Source organism: Myotis davidii, unplaced genomic scaffold (genome assembly GCF_000327345.1).
Source record: "Myotis davidii unplaced genomic scaffold, ASM32734v1 scaffold104, whole genome shotgun sequence".
Lineage (NCBI taxonomy): Eukaryota > Metazoa > Chordata > Mammalia > Chiroptera > Vespertilionidae > Myotis > Myotis davidii.
Window position 1 is genome coordinate 635,269 of NW_006296625.1, and position 24,321 is coordinate 659,589.

The following is a 24,321-nucleotide window of genomic DNA, read 5'->3' on the forward strand; positions in this document are numbered from 1 at the left end:
ATATTATTCTTTTTTGTTTGTTTGTTTTTCATCAGGAGGTCTGGAAAAGATATTGCATCCTACTTTCATAAAAGTTCATGTTTCATACAATAATTGTTTTAGTTGTTGTCTAATGGCTATTGTTTTAACATCAGTTATTATGCTGCCTGTTAGTACAGTTATACTATACTCATAGTATCACAGTGTTAATAGTATACTCATTCTAAACTTTAATGAAAATGGTTAGAGCCTTAACCCATTTCTTTGATTTGTTTGTTTTGTTTTTAATTATCATGTGCCCATTCTTGTGAATTCTTATTGCTGTCAATGTGCTTGTCTGTACCAGTTCCTTTGCGTTTAGCAATGTGCATCTTCACTGGTCCTATGGGACTGAATAACAGACAGACTCTTAGGATTATAATTGTAAAATTATGAGTGAAAGTCTACTGGGTTTTTGAAGGTGTAGAGTCATGGACCTCAGATTTGTGATACTGGTTTTTGCCAGATGAGAATCCTTTTTCACTTACTTTACATTCTTTGGCAAGATTTACAAATAGGCTAATAAAATACGTGTTTACTAAATTCTGCTGTTTAAGCTATAGATAAACTAACACATGTACATCAGTTGTATTTTTAAGTTGTTTCCCATTGTTCACAGATATTTTGAGATTGATGAATGAAAAAATCTAAACTTTAATGAAAATGGTTATAATAAATATATTAAATTATGTTTTGTGTATAAACATTTAATTTTACTTTAATTCCCACTTATATAATCTACCTTAATACTAAAAGCAACATAAGCTAGCTACCAAATGTAAATATATAGCCATTTGAAATAAGTTAAAAGTACGTAAAACAGTTGATGAGAAAGAACAAGGGTAGAAAATTTGGTTACAGTTTTAACCATAAACATTCTAGCACATATGCTCTGAGAAGAGTTCAGTCAGTTGCAAAATTTACAGCTTCCATAACATAAGAACCAGTCGTTTAGGTACATACTTATTTTTCCTGCTAATGACACCAGAAAGAAGTTTTTTTCTGTGTAGTTCCACAGAGAAGATAGCAGCAGCAGCATGCTCTATATGTGAGTAACTTCATCACCATATAGTGATATGCTAAGGACAGTATATAAAAGGAATATTGGGAGCAGTGAGGAGAAAGGGACTCCGTGGAAATGCAGTGTAAGTACAGGTGCATGGCTGTCTGGTGGTCTGGATTAATTAAGAGTTTTATAATGTCTTAGTAGATTTACTGCATATCCCACACAAAGACCTCTGTAGGTATTGCTTTAAATTAAATATTTAAAAAATATTGAAGTACATGGTCCTAAAAAATATATACCCTCTGAAGTGAGCTTGGGAGTAGTTCAGTACGGCTAAGTAATTGTGGAGTCATGGATCTAATGTTAGGCAGACACACTGGGCATTAATTGGGTTTGCCATGCATTTCTGAGGAGAGGCCCATTCTTAAGAGAGCCCCTGTGACCAACCCACAGCATCATGTTGAGCATTTTAAGTCTAGGCCAGTGAGATGCCCTGGTTTTTTAATGGAACTAGTTTCGTTATGAAAATGTAAGATGAAGATACTTTGAAACTATTATCATGAAAAGATCATTTTAGAGTGATTAATCCAAACCTTAAATATTTAGGAACTCTGGACATCTTTTCTTGAGTCAGTAGGTTAATCTTTGAGCTACCTTAACTTTGTTGGCTTTATAAGAAGAAGTATATATGCTATCTGCATTGGTGAATAATACGTTTTCCCCTTCATTGCTTTTTGTGCTTTCTGTTACTTAAATCATCTTCCATCAAAGGGAACTGGAGCACATTTAAAGGGGCATGCTTTTCTACTGCCTGACCTCTTATGCACTGCAGCGGAGGTTTAGACCAGTGGCCTTGCAGCCTAGTTTCTGATGGCTCTCATTTTGATGGTTTACGAGTACGGATACTTAGCATTTTTCTCTAGAACATGTTGAGGTCTAAACATCTTTTCTAAACTTCTGTGCCTAGTGATTTCCCACTACCAGTCAAGGAATTTCCAACTTTAAAAAAGTCCTTTAATGTTTCTATAACTTTTTTGTTTGCATACCCAAAATAAAAACAAAGGCAAACAAACAGAAAACAAAACCAAAAAGAAAGGAAATAAGCAACATTTACAGTAACTTGCTTTGATGGAACTCTGGTTTTAAAACATCTCTTTATATTACCCAAATGTTTGCTAGCATAAATTTGTTTTCTAATATTTTATAGCTTAATCATATATTTTAAAGCTTAAGCAGTATCAATCCCTCATAAGTACTTCCATTTTGTTCTATATACCCTTAAATTCATCTTTATCATCATTTGACTCTTATTCTTATTACCTATATCACTAAAACCATGATAATGTATTGATCTTCATATTTTTATTTTTTATATTTTTGGATGAAGAAGCAGGTAGAAATTGACTTGGCATTCAGAATTATTATTGCACATTAATCTTATTTTGCTAGCAGTGCCTGGATGTGAGGTCTGGATAAAAACTAACATTTTTCTTTATTGAATAGATTTACATCTAGAGTGCTTTCTTATAATATATGCTGTGAACTTGCCCAGCACGACAGTTTCTTTAGCCTATGGGTAACATCCAGTCCCCAAACAATGAAAACAAATAAACCCCGATTTTTTCCACAGGGTTTCCTGGCTGGTTATTCCGAGGCTTTGCACGTGACAACCTGTTCTCCCAAGTGAATGGAATACTCAGTGTCAATGTGGAAGCCTGGTCAGTTGGAAAGTTGCAGTAAAATATTTCCCTCCTGTGTGCAGCACTTCCCAAATTCCTAATGATGAAGAGTCACTGTGTTAGAAGAAACAGAAAAGTTTCCCTAAGATGGTTAATTTTGTGATTTGCTATTCAGGGTACTTCCTTATTCTGTATTTATACTCTAGGGAAGACATTTTTCAGTCATGAGGCCTCAAACCATATTTATACATGAAATTTATTCCTCTCTAAACTATTATTGGTGGAAATCATTTTGCCCTATCAATCATCTTAGACTTTTCTTCAGATACACTTTCTTATTTAATACAGATAACAAATACTAGTACAGTCTGGTCTAGATTTTCAGAAGACCATGAATACCCTTATTTTGTTATTCTAAGGCACAAAAGTGTGTGTGTGTGTGTGTGTGTGTATGTGTGCGCGCGCTAGCATCTATGTATGTATGCGTAGTTTTTGTTTTTGTTGTTGTTGTTATTGCTTGAAACTTTCAGGAACTTTCATTTACAACCACTTCTGGGTCCTGTAGCATCAGTTCACTGCAGAGCTAACGAGTAAAGAGGTCATTGCACAACATGGTGTTTTGGGAGTGTTTCTGAAACCTAAAGCCTCATATACTTTCAAAAATCTAAGTTATATGCCTTTCAAAATTAGGAAAAATTAAACTGATGACTAACATCTACCATATCAAATAGCTTTTTATTTCTCAATGTCTTTTAGCCTATTTAATGTAAAGTCCCGAAATTTTCTTTTTTCCCAAAGCCCCATCATCCACGTGACCCTAGTACATATTTAAACTTGTTATTTTTTAAGACCATCAATCTTGTTATTATTTAGATTATTTTGTTAGGAATATAAGAGACATATGAGGAAAGGAAAGAAATCTGAGGAAGTTAGAATATTTATAACTCATTAGGATATTAATTATTAAAATGCATTCCATAGCTAATATCTATACCAAATAATTTTAAAAGTATAATATAAGCTGGTTGCAAGGAAACATTTTCAGGGGTATTCATCAGAAGAAAATATATAAAGGCACAAAATGGACTACTTGTTTCCTGATTTGGAGAAATTCAGCTTGAAATACTTGGTTTACATATCACATGTATTTTGTTCTCCCACTTAAAAATATTATATAAAGAAGAAATTATAAAATGTTTAATTTTAGATTACAGATACAAGCTGATTAAATTAATTATTCAGATATTTTTGGTTAGTTGTTAATCTGTATACATTTCAGTGTATAGATTGCTTGACTATAAAAGTAGCCATATTCTTATTCCCTTAGACTTACATTGGTTTTGTGGAAATTAACAGTAAGATTTATGTTACTGTTTTTATATATGTTATTTCCTCATCATTTAACAATTGGAATTTAAAAAATATATTCATTCTGAACTCTTGAGCACCTGGCTTATACCAAGCCAATTAATAATTTCTATAAACAAAGTGACTTTAATATTTTTCTGAGCCCATTTCAAAGCATACATATTTTATAAAGATTACTGATTTTATCTATATTAGTTATGATAGGTATTCAACAATAACACCATTATTTCATATTTGTAATCACAGCTATGTAATTATACTCTAAAATCTACTTCTAAAGTTCTTTGTAATTTACAAATCTAGCAAATCTCATTTAATCCTTATAAAATATTTGTGAACTATTGGCATTATCCCCATTTTACAGAGGAGGATAAGGTTTATAGAAGTGAAGGGCTATTATCAAGAGAATTCACCTAAAATGGCAGAGTTAGGATTAGAATCACAAGTATCCAATTTCTAATACAATGCTCTTTTTTACACAATAGCTAGTTTTCATGTTTTATAAAAAAATAATTATAAATAGCAGATAAGATACAATAATGTTAACAGAGAAATTAATATACAGTGTAGTTCTCTGATTATTCAAAATTTCAAATAAGTAAACTCTGGGGCAGAAAAAGCATATTTTCTTAATTTTTACATCCCACTAAAATTGACAGAAAAGCTTATCAGTATTATTACTGGAAATATTTTTAATATATATTTTTATATATATTATAAGTTATTATTTTCCAAGTTGAGGCCTTATCTTCCTTTTTTTTTTTTTTTTAATGACTGAGCTCAGAGCACAACCAGAAATATTGATTCTGAGTTAAATACAACTGTTTTGTAGAATTCTGTGGTGGTAGGATTGGCATTCCAAAAGTTAATTCTCAACTTCACCAAAAAGGACTTATCATCAGGAAAGTACCACCTCAACTGAATATATTAATGAAATTCTTCTTTTAGAGATAAGCTACTTATAAAACTCAAGATGGCATCACAGACCCTAAAGCAAATACTTGATCTCTCCCTAGATGTAGTTCACTCTGCAGGTTCTGTTGCGCATAAATAATTTCTAAATACAAACATCTTTGATACTTCTTTAATTTAATTAATAATAGTTGATGCATTTACTTGAACCATCAAATTTATATATCTAAGAGACAGAGAGAATGTTATTGTTGGTTCTATGGTAGAAACAGAACATATTGTGAACAAAGGGGAATTTTGAAAGTGAAATTTCTAACATGCATTTAGAGAACTGCCACTCTAATGAATCCCTGAGGGCTGGAGATAATGTAATTCTTCCAAGGAATGACAATTTTGTGTATGTGTCCTGGGCCCAAACCAGAAATTGGTCTTTACGTCTCTTAGAATTATTGAAGCATTCTTGCTGAAGACCAGTGGTTGGAGATGCATCTGGCCCTACCATCATATTATGGGTGAACACTGATGTGGATTTTGAATGAACGCACCAAAGAGTATTTGAGGACCAATATTTTTAATATACTAGGAACTTAGACTGACAGTAATTCATTTGTAATTCTGCATCACTACACATAGGCTTTCACATTTCACAGATTAATGATTAAATTTAACAAGTATGTTTTCCCATTTTATTTTTTTGCCTAGAAAGTAAGTCCTATTAAATAATATTGTTTCTTATCCCTGGCAGCTAATTTAATTTAGGCGAAATTAGGCCTCTAGAACTTCGCTACATAGCACATTATTGCTGATTTATTCCAAAGTTAGCTCCACTATTGTATATAACTTATGGATGGGAGTGGACACACCTTTTATAGACAGAAAAGTACCTAAAATAGTCTTCTAAAATAGGAGAAAAATATTTCAAAATGGTATTTTCATTATATTAATGAGAAGTTAAGATTTTACCACAGTTCTTAAACTTGGATTTTAATTACTGTCTATGAAAAGTATGTTCTTGTGAAATATTAAAATGTATGTTTTTATCACATTATAACCAAAGCCATATTTATTAACTCATGTGTGCTGACCATGGTACTCTGCATTTTAATTTGTCTCAAATTACAAACACATTCTTAGAATTGAGTTGGTTTTTATGTATGCAGTGCATAAAACATTTAATAAATATATTTTTGTCCAGAATTTTAATTTGTTTATGTACTGTGCTATAATAAAGTAGATTAGTAGCTATTTAACTTTATTTAGTGTCAACACACATTCTTTTGTGGAGGATAAGCAAAAAAAAAAGAAAACCTTTTAAGAGATATAGGAAATCTCTGGGAAGGAGGATTCTTCTGATTTTTGGTCTGAGTTTTATACTTTTTTTAATGTCAACAATCTGTGTTATACAGGAAGAACAATTTATTTATTTTTTAAGATGACAGGCAGCACAATTATGATATGTATTTGAAATTGTGGAGAGTTACTATGGGTAATCATTTTGAGCTCCATCTTAATCACCATTCCTTATAACGATGTTTTAAAAATATGCTGTGTATTACACTGGAGATAAAGAAGAATTCCAGATTTTCTAATACACCAAGGCTTTAGTGTAGATAAGTTTTCCTTTACTACCTGCACATTAGATGAACATTCTACTTAGTTCAATGTAACTTGGTTCATGAAAATTGTTAAATAGATATGTAATGTATGAAATTAGACTTATGGTTTTCTCCGTACAGATTTCATATACTCACACACAGTCATACATTTATGTTACTTAGAATGTGTTTTTGTTCAATTGACTTTGGTCTTATTGGAATCTGCTGTGCTTTGACATGAGATATTATAAGATATGAAATTTAAAATCATCAAGATGCAAGTTTATGCATTGTTACAAACTCTAATCATGATGACTTGAGTGTAGGGACAGCTAGTTCTCTTTACAGAAGGCTCACGTGTCATTTAACTCACTTTTATTTGTGCAATGAAAGTTGTGTGCTAATATATTGTTTAACCTATTTTTCACAGGGGGTAGGATAAAAGTCTATTTTTAAAGAATTCACAAAAATAATGCTTAAAATTATAACACGTCATTAAATTTGGCTATTTATGAACTTGAACCATTTCAATAGACTCAGACATTTCCTGGATCTAAGTTAATATTAATAGTAAACTTATCCTTTTATAGTTATATTGAACATTAGAACCAAAATGCTTTTGTATTAATTCCTTGTACCGTGAATTTATTATTTTGTAGCCATGCCACTTGAAATCAATACCTTTCATCACATATTAGAAAAGTAATCCAGGAAAATGCTTTTTGTTAATGATATGCTAGAGTCCAAATATTTTAGGAGAAAGTTTTATTTAGTGTTGCTTATTCCATTAATACGGAGGAGATGTGACTTACAAAGGCAAGTTAGAGCAGTTAAAATGTCAATAATATCTTTAAGTTTAGTAATTAAATGGCAAGAAGAAACAAATATAGTTTAAAACTACATATTTAAGTTTTGGAATTTATTTTAATGGGTGATAATGGAAGTTAGTGATAAGAAAACTTTTAGAATTTGTTCAGAATGTTAAGGAAGAATAATTGTATACTAAAATATAAAAATATTATTGTATATTTTTAGTATATATTGACAATACTATCTATGCCTAAAATTGGGGGGGATGGTTTTATTTTAAGCTGCAAAATCTGTAGCATCCATATTACACTGCCAGGATAAGATACGGATTATTGCTGGCTGCACAGGGAAATCACCTAATAACTATGTCTGTCCCATCTAAAACCAATTAAATTAAAGTCTTCATTCACGATCATTATCCTACAAAGCTTATAGATGATATAATAATTTTGCTTGAAAACAATGTTTTCATAGTAAAGAGTGCTCGATATCATTATCAAAATGTACCAGAAAAGTCATCTTTTGGTTATTTACATATAAGCAAATATTCACAAGATATGTTAATCTAGAGATACTTAGGACAAATTGGGTTAAAACAGGGTTGAACCATTACATGAGAAATTGGGCCATAAGTCAGAGAAAGATCCCAAAGTTTTAACATTGAAGTCATATTATTGAAGCATACAACAAACTTTGTTTTCTTGAAGTCTTTTAAATAAGGTGGATTTTCATCAGTTTTTGTTTAACCTCAAAGACTTATCAAAGCAGCTTTCAAATTACTAATTTTATCTAAGTTGTTTTATTTTTGTCACAGTACTTCAAAACGAATTAGCACTTAAGAAGTCATCAGACCTTATTACACTGTATATGACATTTTATTGAGAAAGCTTTATAAATTGCAGTAAGATTTTGAATAATGTTTGTAGTTAATTTTAATTTTATCATTATAAATACTTTTTTCTTTCAAGAGAAAATAAAACTTTGGTATTATGATACTGAAGACAGCAACTTTAAAAATAAGTATCTGACCTTTAAAACCAATAAAAATAAAGGAGAAAAAAAACTTTCCTTTTACAAATTTTCTTATTTCATTAACCGAAGTGGTCCAGTAGAAGATTAAAATTCTAAAATTATAAACACCAAGTTGTGTATATATTTTAAAGTGAATGATTTTGAGAGGGTTAGAGACCTCATGTGGAGTAAATTTTAACAGAATATAGTTTCTTCTAATGCAATTTTTAATATTCAACCCTTTATAAAACAAATTACTTTTACCTATATGACATATTTGAAGAACATTTTGTATTTATTGTAGTAGTATAACATTCTCCCTCAACCTTTCTAAGATATTATATTTCTCAGCCACCGAGAAACTGAAGTGTATGGATTTTTTATGCTTCCATATTTGATGTGTTTCCTGTTACATTTCTTTTATAGTGCCTATATCTGCCAGGCGTGTCATTTACATAAAAAGTTTTTACTTAGGACCTTCAGAGATATCAGCCAAACGTTTCCCCAATAACCAGCTAGACATCTCATTGTTAGATGGCATGCTTTCCTCACTCTGTTAACATTTTTCTCTTTCAAGATCCACAGGGAGAAACATTTTAAGTGACTTAGTCTCATGTATGGGATGTAAAAGACCACTTTTCTCACATGGGTTACCCACTCTGTCCTTTCTTCCTATACAATTACTGAAATTACTGAAAGAACTGATGCTTTCCAGTACTTTTTCTTTTTTTTTCTCTCAGATGTTTTCTTTAGCATTCTGTTTTTAAGCTGAAACAATAATAAATAAAGGTTCATAAGTTCATGTTTACAAAGTAAGGATTGTAAAGGTCTTTTTATGGCTTTCATAAAATTGAATAGTCTGTCATTTGTATGTACTCTTTTGCCAAAAGTTATTCTTGATATTGACTTACTCGACACCATGTCCAAAAGTATTTGTCTTGTTTTTAGCTGATGAGGGAAGAGGATAGAGGCCAGTGGATAATTTTGAAAGATACGATATAGTTCAGAAGAGCAGAATGGGAGACACTAAGTTTTAATACTTATCTCAATTCAGTGAATAAAATTTCATCCAGCATCACTAGGTGGCAGGCTGTGCCTTGGTATGGACGGGAAGTGGAGTGGATTAACCCTGTACCTTCCATACTTTTTGTGTGTGTTTCTAGCCTGATGATGACAATTAAAGAAAGCTCTCCTATAGTCTGAAGTGCTTTTGTAACACATTCATTCCAAGGATTCAGGTTACAGCCTTTGCACTGAGGATTATCTTTCTGGGATACACACAGTCAAGATTATGATATTCATAACTTTCATAGATTGAAGAAGTTGTACTTAAAATGATTAAAGCATTCTCTACTCTAAAGCATTACACTTCCCTTTTTTTTATTGTGCAGGTGACTTGGATTATTACTGGTTGGATCCTGCCACGTGGCATAGTCGGGAAACATCACCGATTAGTTCGGTAAGTTTTCTGAGAATTGAGTTTGGAATTTAAGGGTAATGTGTGCTGTTTATTGTCCTTTGCGGATATGTGATAGATAGTAATCTTATTCTGCTCCATTATACATTTTATGAGAGCAAACATTGATTTCATTTAAGACAGAACAGTTTTGAATAAAAAAGTTATCACTGAATAATTATAAAAATTTTTAATAAAAAGGGATTATTAAATGATGACTAGAAATCAGATGTTATTTGGTTAAGTATATCAAAATTCACAATACAACTCAAAATACAGAATCAGTTTCTTTATATAAGCAGATATAGTTTTAAGTTTTAATTAATTTTATTTCCGAACTATTTTTAAGGATGTACTTAGCTGCTGACTACTTTTAGAACTATTTAAGGTAATAAGTGTCCACTGCAAATGAAAATTGTCACAATCCAAGGATAGAGCCCACCAGAATTAAGAATTCCTTCTACAGTGTCTTTTAACTGAAGAAATCACATTATGTGACAACTAATAATTTTTTGTCTACAGTAAAGAAAACAAATTTTCTTTAACTTTATTCATGTTTTAATAGCATCCTGTAACGTGGCAACCATCTAAAGAGGGAGACCGATTAATTGGACGTGTTATTCTTAACAAGAGAACAACTATGCCCAAAGAATCAGGTGCATTACTGGGTCTGAAAGTAAGTATGCTGGTTTAAAATGTTTCTTAAAGGGTGAATTACAGTATGGACTGGATTCAACAAAGCATCTGACAATGACTTTTAAATATTTCCTCTCTTCTCCAAATAAAGTCCTTCTAGTGAATGCCTTGTTAACATAGTGATGTTTTATGGTAAATTTAGTATTTTATCTAGGTTAATATTTTAAAAATACTTTGTTAATATGACAATATGTTAGAAAACTGCAATGGATTATAGGAAAACTAAAGAATATTTCTCTGAACATAAAGTTCAAGTACAATTTTTATAGCAAAAAGGTTTTAATGTGTGGTCCTAAGGTTAAATAATGCAGACTGCATAATTTTATTATACTTGACAAGCAACATAAAACACCATTAGTGATATTGTTTTGTAAGTGCAGTAGAATTTATGGTAATATCAAAAGAGTAAAATGTATCCTTTAAAATATTAATTGACTTTAACAGAGAAAATTAAAAATTAATAAATTACAAAAGATTATATTTTATTGTAGGAAAAATAGGTGCATACGTTTTGTTTTATTATGTTTGTGCATGTGTGTTAAATCTCGTGATTTTATTTCCTTTAGAAAACAGAGAAACATTCAAAGCTGTGGCTTTAAAATTATTTACCAAGAGATTGTTTTATAGTTGTGTGATAGTTTGATTTCTTCCAAGCCATTGACTATTACCAACAAAAAATTTTAAGTTAATGTATTTAATAGTATCACCTTTTTATTATTACCCTTAATTTCTCTTGTTATGAAGAAATTGTCATCACCTATCCTAATGGGCACATCCCTATGAATTATGGATCAATCTCAACCTTTGAGAATATCCTTCCAACTTCAAATTATACACAGGTAGTCCCTGCTTTGGAAGAAATTAAACTTAGAAACTTTCTGATATATTTATTTTTAGCTAAGTGGAAAAGCCAGGTGAGAGTGTTAAATATTCAGTAATAAAACTCTGGCTTTGAGAGTTAGATTGAATCACATACATATTTCAGGTGAGGAGCTCATTCACATGTTCAGTAACAGAGATAAATTTGGGCTGTTATTCTCTGAATGTGGTAAATTGCTTCCCCAAAGTTGCCTGTTGTTGGTTTGAATTCCTGGTCTTTATGTCTTAGACCTACATTCCACTAAACATACAAAAGAGTTCAAGATCAGAAATGCCAGTGGGGCATTATCTGCATTTAGAAATATAATTCACATGGTGGGCATGAGTTGAGAGGATAAAGAAAAACGAACCCTAATGTAAACAGTGTCAAACCCTTCCTGTGTTTGATGGTAAGTGAGAAAGAACTGGCACTTGTTTTGTAGGGTTATTCACTATTCTTGTCGCCTTTGTGTTGTTAGGTCAATATAAGTAATCAGTACATAAGCTTCCTTAGGATACATGGCCATCTTAAATATAATGAGATGATGTTTTCTTTTTAAAACTATGCTTCCAGCTTCTTTAATCAGAAATGTGTTTCACTTCATTAATGTCCCTACATTCAATTCTCAATACATATAAGAGACTGATGTGATTAATTCCTCAAACTAAAATCTTATGTTTTAGTCTTGGGCACTTATAAATTTATAATTATCCAGGTTGTTGGAGGAAAAATGACTGACTTAGGACGCCTTGGTGCCTTCATCACCAAAGTAAAGAAGGGTAGCCTTGCGGATGTAGTTGGACATTTAAGAGCAGGTAAAGTTTCCTTTCACATTTGAACAATATGTACTCTATGCATGAGTTCGTGGTTTTCAAATTTGGGTAAGTCATAGATAAGTCAGTGAAGTAAATAACTAATTTTAATGCATGAATAGATTTTTGCATTATTGTCACCTGATATTGTCACTAGCAGTTTGGACAAAGCAAGTATAGAAATGTTTTTTATTTATGTAAAAATAAATAGATGCAAAATACCAAAAGATTACTAATTTTCATAGATGGCTTCAAAATGTTGTTACAAACATATAAACAATCTAGCATTGTGAAAAAGTAATATCACTATTTATTTCTTTAGTTTGTATTTAAGCTATATTAAATACTAGTTTTTCAGATTGGTCCCAAAACACTTATTCACTATCAGTGTTTTTAATAAAATATAATCCCAATCACATTTCTTACATAAGTTATATAATAAAACACTTTTTAATTTAAATGTGACATATATTGTACTCATGAGCAACTAGTTTTATTTTGAAGGCAGAGTCCAGACAATTAAACTGTTTGTATATGTTTTGCATCTATTTATAAAAATGAGAAAAGATAAGAAAAATACACAGAATATATAAGGTGAAAAAATCACTTTTTTTTTTGAAGGCGATGAAGTTCTAGAATAGAATGGTAAACCCCTGCCAGGAGGTACAAATAAAGAAGAGAACATTTCTAGGCTATGTTTTTAGTTTTTAGACCTTACGATTGTAATTGTTGAAACCTTGAGAAAAATATTCTATAACTTTTGAAGACATTTTTTGTCAATTGATTACGAGGATAAAAGTTCAGCATCATTTAGATTTGTTATTCGATAGGAATGTGCTATGAATGTGTTATATAGAGAGAAAATTCAAATTGGGGTTATTTTATTTACTATACATACAGCTTTGAATATGTGCAGAGGCAGAGTACACTATTATTTCTTATCAGGGACTAGTTATCCTAATATATGAAAACCCAGGGTCCTTAAAGACTGACCGACTGAAGGCTCGACTGAACACTGGATGTCAGTCTGGCAGTCAGTGCTGGGTTGCTGTAGCGACCCAGCACTGACTGCCACTGGTGCAGGCACAGCAACCCAGCACTGTCTGTCAGGTGGACTCCGGATCATGCCTGGAGAGAGGCAGGGTCTTATCCGCAGCCTCCATGGCAGCTGTTGATCAGCCGTTGCCTCTCTCTTTCTCTCCGGACTTCACCAGCAGCTGTGCCTCTGTTTCTCTCCAGGCTTCTGTAGGGGCTGCTGATCAGGCCCAGCAATAGGCCCGGAGATACTGACTGGCATAGAAAAAGACCAATCAGAACCAAATCTGGGTGAACTGTGAGGAGCCAATGGGTGCCTAGGAGGCGGAGCTTTTGACTCTGACTGATATAGAAAGCGACCAATCAGAACCAAATCTGGGTGAAGTGTGAGGAGCCATTGGCTGCCTAGGAGGTGGAGCTTTTGATGCTGACTGGCATAGAAACCTACCAAAACCAAATCTGGGTGAACTGTGAGGAGCCAATGGCTGCCTAGGAGGCGGAGTTTTTGATGCTGACTGATATAGAAACCAACCAGTCAGAACCAAATCTGGATGGTTTAGGGGTGATCAGGCAGGCAGGCAGAGAGGTTAGGGGCAATCAGGCAGGCAGGCAGGTGAGCGGTTAGGAGCCAGCAGTCCCAGATTGCAAGAGGGATGTCCCACAGGGATCGGGCCTAAACTGGCAGTCGGACATCCCCCAAGGGGTCCCCAATTGGAGAAGGTGCAGGCTGGGCTGAAGGAACCCCTTCCCCCCCCTCCCCAATGCATGAATTCCATGCATCGAGTACTAGTCATTAAATAACAAACTCAATAAAGAGTGACTATATCAGCAAATTGAGTCTTTGCTTATTTTATGACTCAAAAATAAGCCTTAGAAAGCTCTGTGGCTTTGTGCTCTTCTAGCAATTCCATCCACTTCCATTACTTTTCACTCTACCCTCCAGCCATGGCAGTCCACCTATAGGTTATAGGTCCCTGGCAAGCTGTTTCTGTCTGTGAGAACTGGTCATCTAGTCTACCTGGTTTCTTTTCTGCTCTTGTGCTCTGCCTGTTGAAGTCCTTTCCATCCTTCAAAACTCATCTAAAGTTCCCTTAATTCTAAAGTGTTTCCTGAAATAGCACTCGGGACAGTAACTTATTACTACCTCCTTAGCAATACCTGGCTCTATTTCTGTTCCTCAGATGAACTGCTATCATTTCATGAAAGGTATTGATTTCTATAATTCTCTCCCTCCAAATTTAAGGACAGATAAAGTCTCTTGTTGCATCTTTGTACCATCATAATCTATGTCCCTGCCTGAACATATTATTCATAGATAAATAAATATGGCTAAAGAGACCACTTTCTGGTTGAGGATGTATTGATTTGTAAATAAATAAATGTGTGTACTAAGTTAATTTGATGTTAAAAGTTATGCTCCAGGTTGCTGTCTATAAAGAGGAGAATTTTATAATCCAGTCTTTTGAAAAATGTTGATTGCAGTGCATTACTGGATAGTAAAATTGACTTAATGGTTTGCATCCATTGTTTTTAAAAAGTGAAATAGAACATAATAGAATAGAAAATAACAGGGTAAGTATGGTTCCAGAAAATATTTTTTCATACAAATACACACACATATACATATATACATTCACATGAGGTAAACTTATTTTATTGGCCAAAGAAATTAGAGGACTCCTGATATATATTTAAATTTGTAATTATTTTATTTTTTATTTGAAGTATATTTATTGCCTACTTGATAAACATGGTTAGGGAACTTCTTAGGTCAAACTATTAGAAGTCATTTAACTATTGGTAATAACTGCACTCTTTTACCAAACCAAAGCAGCATCATGTGCTTTTCAAATATTTAGTTTTTACTTTTTGGGTGAAAAAATATTGCTTATAATAGTTATATCAAAACAAAGTTTTCTATTTAAAGACATGCGAGTTAAAAACTAAAGGATTTCATGTTTATGTTTATGATGATATTGATTCATTAGTTCAAAAAATATTTGCTTAGCTACTAAATGTTATAGACACTGAAAACAATAAAATAAAGGAACAAAAACATTAAGATGCCTCAAAGTACCATTGAAGCTGAATATTTTAGCTGAGCCTTCCATAGTGTATTGAAAGTTACTGGACAGAGAACCCTTAGGGATCTAAAACTTCACTAACTATTTATGAAAATAAATAATATTTCCCAAATTATGGTGAAAATTCTGGTTAAAAATAACAAGTTGTTAGCCCATGTATTGTAACATGGAATCACGTACTTTCTTTGATTAATCTTATAATATTTAACAAACTAATGAATACTCAAATTTTTATTTTCTTAAAAATATTTTCTAACTTTAATGCTCACAATATATATTATGTATAGAATGTGTGTGTTATGAACATCTGGAAGTGGGTTAACTGTCATGCGAGTTTTTACATCTGCTTGCTTTGTAACTTTGCCATAGCTACCTGCGTTGCCCTGTAGGTATAAATTCAAGTCCTTTCATGCATTTTTATTCTGTTGTGCATCTGGTGAAGACAAAGACTCATGACTTATAATTGGAAAAATCATGCTAACAAACGTTAATTGCAACTTCTACCAAAAATAGAGCAGGATGAATGTAGAGTTTAACAGCAATTTTTTACACTTAGAGAAGGCTACATTTATTATATGGAGGGCATGCTGCTAATTATTATTTTTTAATGTTTCCAAATAAGCTATGCTAATTCCATTCCATAGCATGAGATTATTTTTATGTTATTTCTGGTATATTTCAAAAGATGAAGGTAGTTTGTATTATACTGTTTCTAGTGACCAGTAGGATTCATCTGGGGAGAGAAAAAGAAAAAAGAAAGAAAAGGAAAGAAAAAAAGTGTTTAGAAGAACAATTTAGCTGACATTATATGGAAATCAATTTCTTGAGAGCAGAACCTAGACAGTTAAACTATTTGTATATGTCTTGCATTTCTTTGTTTTAAAAAAAGAGAAAAGATAAGAAAAATACACAGAATATGTAAGGTAAAAAAATACCCTTTTTTTTAAATTCAAGGGGATGAAGTTCTAGAATGGAATGGTAAACCCTTGCCGGGAGCTACAAATGAAGAAGTTTACAACATTATTTTAGAATCAAAATCAGAACCTCAAGTTGAAATTATTGTTTCAAGGCCTATTGGGTAAGGCTAAAAAAACTTACTTCTTAAGTTTAGTAAATTACATGTATAGTAGGGTTTTAAAAAGAAGTTTATACATTCAAACAATACATGCTAACATGGATACTTTTTCTTCAATGATGGGCATACAGTTTAGATTTAAATTTCTTAATTTTTTAAATCTGAATACTGAATTTTCCTCACTACATTTTAGAAGCTTCACAATTTAACAATTGTAATATCAAAAAGTATAGATATGCTTTTCTAGACATAAAATATAAAGTACAATATTTTTAATGGTAGATCTGTTTATTTTTAGTAATTCTCATTTAATGAATAATATTTCCTTAAAGAGAGTCACTAACAAACTTATCTTCTTGTAATATTTAAAATAGAAATGATTTCATATGTCTCCATGAACTTTTTATTCTACTAAGAATAGAATATTTTTTATATTTTTAAAAAATTAAGCAAGTGTGAAATATTTTAACATTTTAATTGGTCATAATAATTAATACAATATTTTTAAAACTTCAGTTTTCAGCATAATTTAATTATCTGCTGGCAGTAAGATAATTTCTATATCTTTGTGTAGAATTCCTCATAGAGTGAGGTTTTCCTGGCAACCCATAAAGTCTAGAACATTCATTTTGCCAGTTGACATTATTTTGGAAGGCATGTTTAATTGTCTTATTATAATTGGTTTAATATATGAATATACTTTTTGAAACAATTTTCTTTTTTTCCTATTCCCTAAAATATTATAAAGTCATTAATTAAAGATATTTTATGTTGAATAAGTGCTAATCTTAAATTTTTGTTGTCCTCATGAATATGTCACTGTAAAACATACAAGGAAATATGATTATTCTAATTCTCAAAAGACTGAAAATGTATGATAATATATTCCAAAGAATAATATTAATATATATATATATATGTATATATAAAACTCTAAAATAAAGACAAGCTTATGGCCCATTTTAAGTGGTGATTATTAAGAATGAACACTTACAAAAGTATTTTACATTTCAATGCAGATTATTTTAAAAAATAACTCACTATAATTTATGCTAGTTTTCATAACACCTGTTCTAGTGCTTAGGTAAATATGAGGCTGGAAAAGAGGTAAGTAATTGGAAAATGAATCAAAATATTAAAAAAATTTAAAATCAAGCATGTGCACTTTGCCAAATACTTTCAGATATATGGTGGTTTCAAATTAGCTAAAATATTTTTGATTCTTAGCGACTTTAATAAACAAAGACTATTAAAGTAGACTGGAATAACATTTTCATTATTTTATACTTTTGTATGAAAATAATTTCAAAGGTAATAATCTACATAGCCAAAGCCTAACTGCCACATATATAAAGAATATGGGATATAAAAATATTTATATAAAAATTAAATCTAGTATTTTCCAGTTGATGGAAATATTATTAGACTCCTGAAAAAATATTTCTAGTTATTTAATAACTATGTTTAATGTAGTTTTATAAGTAATTTAAAACTGAAAGCAAATATTTATTCATAGTTTTTTGGCATAATCATTTCAATAATTATCCCAAGTTTAATTTACATGCACATTAGTCAACATGGTCTAGCTACAATGGAAAGCAGTATGGAGGTTCCTCAAAAAAATTAAAAATAGAGTTGCCATATGACCCAGCAATTCCACTTCTACGTATTATCCAAAGAAATCCAAAACACTAATTTGAAAAGATATACGCACCTCTATGTTAACTGCAAAATTATTTACAATACCCAAGATATGGAAGCAACCCAGGTGTCCTTCAATAGATGAATAAAGAAGATGTAGTACAGATATACAATGGAATTTTATTCAGCCGTAAAAGAGAATGAAATCTTATAATTTGTGTCAACATGGATGGACCTATAGGGTACTATGCTGAGTGAAATAAGTCAGACAGAAAAAGGCAAATACCATATGATTTCACTTATATGTAAAATCTAAAGAACAAAACAAATGACTAAACAAAATAGAAATAAACTAATAAAGAAAACCAAATGATGGTCAGGTCACTATGTGGGAGAGAGATTGGGGGGAATGGGTGAATAAGGTGAAAGGGATTAAGAAAAATAAATTTTATATATACACACATATATATATATACATATATACACACACACACACACACGCATACACACACTCATCACAGGGATGTAACATAGGGAATATAGTCAATAATATATTAGAGTGATCACTTCCTAAGGTATATAAATGTCTAATCTCTACGTTGTATATCTGAAAACAATATAATATTGTATGTCAAGTATAAATGAAAATGAATTTTTAAAAGAGAGATGTAAAATACTAATTTAAAAAGAAAACAAAAACCCATGGTCTAAGAGACATCAGTCATTTTCACATAAATTGACCATTTTTGCCAACCTACCAAGTACAATATGCTTAACCTTTATGCTTAATTGTTATTATAACTGTTCTGCTACATCACTTGTGTGTAGAATTGTGTAAATGTCAATTGGAAATTTATGCCTTGAAAATATTACTGAAGGAGTCAAATTTAATAAATTTTGATTCAAAATCACTTAAAAAGTTTTACAACTTTTTCACAATTCTTCTTTCACAAACACATAAAATCCAAAGCTTACTCCTGGTTTCAGAGTTCCATGTTCTAACTTTCACAATAGCCTTTGAGGTTGAGTTTCAAAGAAGTTATAATATATAAAAAAAATTTTCTGGATTTTTAAAAATTTACTTTTATTCAATTAAATTTAGAAGAAAGTTGTGGAGGATAAATAGTTGGTTTCTTGCATCTTAGGTATTGCAATTTAGTCTCCTAATTATCATATAAAATATTTATTTTATAAAAATTCTTTATTATACAAATATACATATAATAACATTTATTTATAAAATACATAATACAGGTTATAGTGCCAATTGCAAAGTGTATAAATTGTAGGTGGTTATGAGAATTAATTTGCACAAAAAATGTGAAAATGAGAGGCAGGAAAACAATCAAAAGGAGAAAATTGTTTTTGTTTCTATTCCTCCCTCCTACCCTGAAAGTGCAAAGAAAATCAAATTGAAATTAAATAACAAGGTAAGTGGTTAGAAATTCTTAAATAGTATTTTAATGATTCTCTTAATACTAGCTTATTCCAGTCTGCTTTAATATGCCATGTTAATACTTGCATACTGTTAATCTGGTCCTTATATTATACTAAAATATCTTTGGAATACCAGAGGTAAAGTAGTTCCATATAGCACAATTTCCAAACCAAGCTGGTCCAAGGTTCCTAAGGTCACAGTGGATGATGGATTAAGTTGAGGTTATATTAAATTCAGAATTATTTGTGAGTGTGACAAGAATGGGTGTTCTCACAAGTCACTTTCTAATCATATCTAAATAACCATCTATTTAGCTAACTTCAGTATAAAGATATGAATCTCAATATAGGGTTATATATGTGTATATTAATTATATATTCACATATATAAAGTATTTTGGCTTTTTTGTTGCAAGCTTGTATCATTTTTAATTTTCAATGCAATTCATCCTTTTCATTTTATTAACTTTGCCCATGATATTCACCATATTATTTTAGTATCAAGAGATGTTTGCATCCCTTTCATTCAGTAAACTCTTTCAGATGTGTTTGTAAAGCATATTACTGATTTGTAAAATATGTGCCGTTTTAATTTTCTAGAATTGAAATAAACTATTACCTTTGACATTTTTTTTATTTCCAAAACCTGCTGTTTTGGTAGTAAAAATATTGTGGTAATTTTAGCCACAATATTAGTCTTATCGTTGTCATGTTAAAAGTATTTTGCTATTAAATATAAAAAAATTATTTTTACTGCAGTTTTTATTTTTATGTGGTGTTTGACATTCATGCACATTAGTAATTGCCTTAATAGTGACTCCTGTCCATTTCCACCTATAAAGACCCAAAAGGATTCTTCACCCCTGAAGTAAATGTGACAGTGATTGCCTCAGCCAGGTACACAGCTAATGGGATTTTCACCCTACACTGTTTCTTTTAGTGACATTCCAAGGATTCCTGAGAGCTCCCACCCTCCCTTGGAATCCAGTGAGTATCAGGAAGATCTCCTTGTTATTATGATATGTGTTGAATGAAATTGAAGAATAAAGATTTATTGTTTTCTTTAGCTATTTGATGTAAAAGACTTGGTATTGTTATATTAAAGTTATCTCCAATGATATCAGAAGTTGGCAACCATAATAATCATTGGAAACCCAAAGGTATTCTAAGATTTTCTCTTTTTCTAATGTGTGTGTGTGTGTGTACAAAAATCTTCATTGGCAATAGCCTTCTGAATAATAAAAGTTAGGATCCCTCATAGAGCTCAGTTATTACACCTGTGATAGTTCTATTTACTGTATCAAATGCAGACCATCATGTTATGCATACCTGCTAGAGATGAGACCAGATTTGGTTTTGAGCTCTCTGATAACCAGTATACAAATGGAAATGGAACCCACTGCATAATTTATAGAGTTGATACTCCTTAAGGACTAGCTGTTATAATAATAAAAACAAACTGATTATTAGAAGTACCGATTTTCTTGTACTGAGACCCCCCAAAAATATTATCTTAAGGAAACTTGATTAAAGAGACATAGTAACAAAGAATATTACAGCACTGTTTCTTATAGTTAAATGTCTTTGGCAGGCACAGAATTATGCTTTGTGGCTTAAATTTGACTTTATTTATAGGATAGAAAAAAAATGGTGTGGATAGCAAATTATCAGGCAATGGTCCATGAATAGTGTTTCATCAATAAAGCTAAGCTCTGAATGGCTGTGGGTTCAAGGTTATACTTAGTGGAGTAACAGCATTATATAGACATTCTATACTGCTGGTTGTGTCAGGGTACACTTAAACAGTGAGTTGGGTCTAGAGCAGTGAGGGTGAACCTTTTGAGCTCGGCGTGTCAGCATTTTGAAAAACCCTAACTTAACTCTGGTGCCGCCGTATCACATATAGAAATTTTTTTGATATTTGCAACCATAGTAAAACAAAGATTTATATTTTTGATATTTAGTTTATATATTTAAATGCCATTTAACAAAGAAAAATCAACCAAAAAAATGAGTTCTATAGGTTCGCCATCACTGGACTAGACAGTTTTCATTTGAAAAAGGGGGGGAAAGGGCCTCATGGAATGGCTGAGTGGAAAGCCAGCCTCCTCCACAAGAAGGGGAAGCAAGTCACTTGTGGTGTATCATAGAGACAGCATTCTCAGACTTTCAAGAGATTCATTTGTAAGAGCTAAACTGAGATAGATGATAAATCTTATTTTAAAACAGTGATGAATTCCAGGCTTAGATGTACTCATAAATTATATATGCATTCATTTAAATTTGATTAAGGATAGTTCAAAACAGATGAGCCTTTAGCCAAGATAATTGACATAATGGGTACCGTCTTTCTCATTAAAAGTGTGAAGCCTTTGGCCTATATGTGAGATAATGGAAGAGCCTAAACTGTACCCTCCAAAAAATGTAGAAAATCAATACTTACAAATTGAAGCAAATAAATAAAATACTTGATTATATCCATTTTATTACCTGTAAAATAGGTGGTTAATCAAAGAAGATGGTGTAAGTTTCTACAACTATCTAATTGAAAGTAAGCTCTGCTGTTCTTATTGTTATTTAATTCTGGTTTTATACCAATAACATGAATTTAACATTTTATAAAACTACTAGGGGCCCAGTGCACAAATTCATGCACCTGGAAAAAGAACTGTGGGCTGTGAGGCTGCTGTGGTCACAGGGGCGGGTCTCAGCCCATCCTCCGCACCCCCACCCGGCCCCTTCCACTGTGGCCCCAGGTTCCCTGTCTGCCGGCAGTCCCACTCCTGCTACTGCCCTCCCACACACCGATGGCGCTGGCCCTGCTTGCACCCTCTGACAACTCGGAACAATTAGGGCTGGTACCAGCAGCGGGTACAAGTGGGGATGGCGCTGTCAGTGGGTGAGAGCAGCAGCTGCTGCCCCAATCGCCCCTCAGGAGCAGCGGGAGGTGGAGAAACCCTCAGGGGCGATTGGGGCCAGGAGTCGCTGCTCTCACCCGCTGATGGCACTGAGAGATCAGGACCAGTGCCGGGCACCAGCAGTGGGTACGAGCGTTGGCTCCGGTGCTGGCTGTGGGTGCGAGCGGCAGCTCTGGCGCCGGCAGTGGGTACAAGCAGGTGCGAGAGGTGGCTTCTTGCCCTGATTGCCCCTCAGGACTGGGGGGAGGTGGTGACCTTGAGGTATGATCAGGGTCAGCAGCCACCACTGGCAGCTGCTGCCGGCAGTGGGTGGGAGCACTGGGTGGGACTGCAGTACGGGGAAGCAAAGAATTTTCAGTAACCACCAGAGGCTTGCCGTGATGACAGCGACTGGTGCCCCACCTTGGTCTGGCGCGCCCTGCTCACCTGCTCCACCATCCTGCCATGGCTGACTCCTGCCATGTTCTATGCGCGCCCCCTAGTGGTCAGCGCACGTTATAGAGACCGGTTATTTGGTTCTTCAGTTGTTCTGCCATTCGGTCTATTTGCATATTAGGGTTTTAGATAGATTTATCCCCACACATAGGGTACAAATATATTACTGAAAATTACTTAGTTGTTTTTTTTTCTCATTTTAGGTTCAAGTTCTTTTGAATCTCAGAAGATGGAAAGGCCTTCCATTTCTGTTATTTCTCCAACAAGTCCTGGAGCGCTAAAAGATGCCCCGCAAGTCTTACCAGGACAACTTTCTGTATGTATTTTTTATACATGGTGAAGACTGTTAATATTTGCTCACTGTTCTGAGTCTATCTTAAAAAGTGTATGGCTTTTTTTAAAGCTCATGGTATATTCATAGTCACTTAACACCGTAGTCAACATCAATGCATTTTTCATGCATTTTTTAGATCATGCCTTTGTTTATGTATTCATTTGGGAATATTTAGTGAGTGCTTATAATGTGCCAGATGTTCTGAACATTAAATGATAAATAACCTAAGTAAATATAATATCCATTATAGTTTGTCTGGTATGCAAAAGTTTCTGAAGTAAGTAGCTGGTTAGACATAATAAACTCAGCAAATTATGTGTCATTTACTTAAAACCTTATGAGCCTGGAGACGGAAATATTTACATTTAAAAGTATTATTTTTAACTTCTTAAGACATTTGGTGAAACTCATTTTACTGATATCACCCTGAAAAAGCTATAATTTTCCTCACTGTTGCCTTATCAATGACCCAGGAAAAGCTGGATAAAGAAACTATGGCTAACTTACGAAAACTTACATCTTTGTAGATTACGGTAGAATACTGGACACTTGTATAAACACCTAAAATAAAATGTTGCTTTAAGTTATTCTGTAAATGTTAGTTGATCTTTTTCTTTGTTATAAAACATGGCTTTCTGTAATCTGGTTTTGCTGCTCTCCTCTTCGTTTTCATTAAAGAAGATAACTGTGAGCTTCCTGTTATTTAAAACCCTTTCTTCGTCTTAACTTGATATATTGACTAATCTTTGTTGAGTCTTTTATGTTTGTTTTAATTTCCCTGTCCCCCTTCTATTTTCACTGTATGTGTAAATCTCTTATATACTCCACCTGTATTTTGAGAGGAATAAAAATTCATTTTGGTTTTATGAAAAACACATCTCTGTGATTAACTGGGAGCAGAGACATGAATTCATACGGATCTGTGTTTGTATCATTAATCTGCCCCTTACTGTGAAAAAACAATCCCATGGTAAATTAGCTTATCTGCTTGTAATGACTCTTAAATATGTTCGAGTATATACCCATTAAACGCTTACATTTTTATTTGACCATAAAAGTAAAACTGACATAAAAATTTTTAAAACAAAATTAAAGTTAACATTGTCTGCTGCCAGACAAATACTGTCTTGGCTGCCAAAA

At 32.5% G+C, this 24,321-nt stretch overlaps 1 protein-coding gene across 31 annotated transcripts in view; it reads left to right on the plus strand.

Annotated features, from left to right (window-relative positions):
* Positions 1 to 24,321, plus strand: part of RIMS1 (regulating synaptic membrane exocytosis 1) — a 400,323-nt gene that overhangs the window by 248,231 nt on the left and 127,771 nt on the right. For 29 of the 31 annotated variants that reach the window (XM_015569421.1, XM_015569410.1, XM_015569411.1 and 26 more), the window contains 6 exons: positions 9,791 to 9,858; positions 10,421 to 10,531; positions 12,126 to 12,225; positions 16,296 to 16,419; positions 20,435 to 20,481; positions 23,051 to 23,163. In XM_015569421.1, coding sequence (XP_015424907.1) covers positions 9,791 to 9,858; positions 10,421 to 10,531; positions 12,126 to 12,225; positions 16,296 to 16,419; positions 20,435 to 20,481; positions 23,051 to 23,163 — 563 coding nt within the window. Of the gene's footprint in view, positions 1 to 2,654; positions 2,743 to 9,790; positions 9,859 to 10,420; positions 10,532 to 12,125; positions 12,226 to 16,295; positions 16,420 to 20,434; positions 20,482 to 23,050; positions 23,164 to 24,321 lie in introns of all 31 variants that reach the window. The other 2 variants (XM_015569395.1, XM_015569397.1) reach the window with 1 other exon arrangement.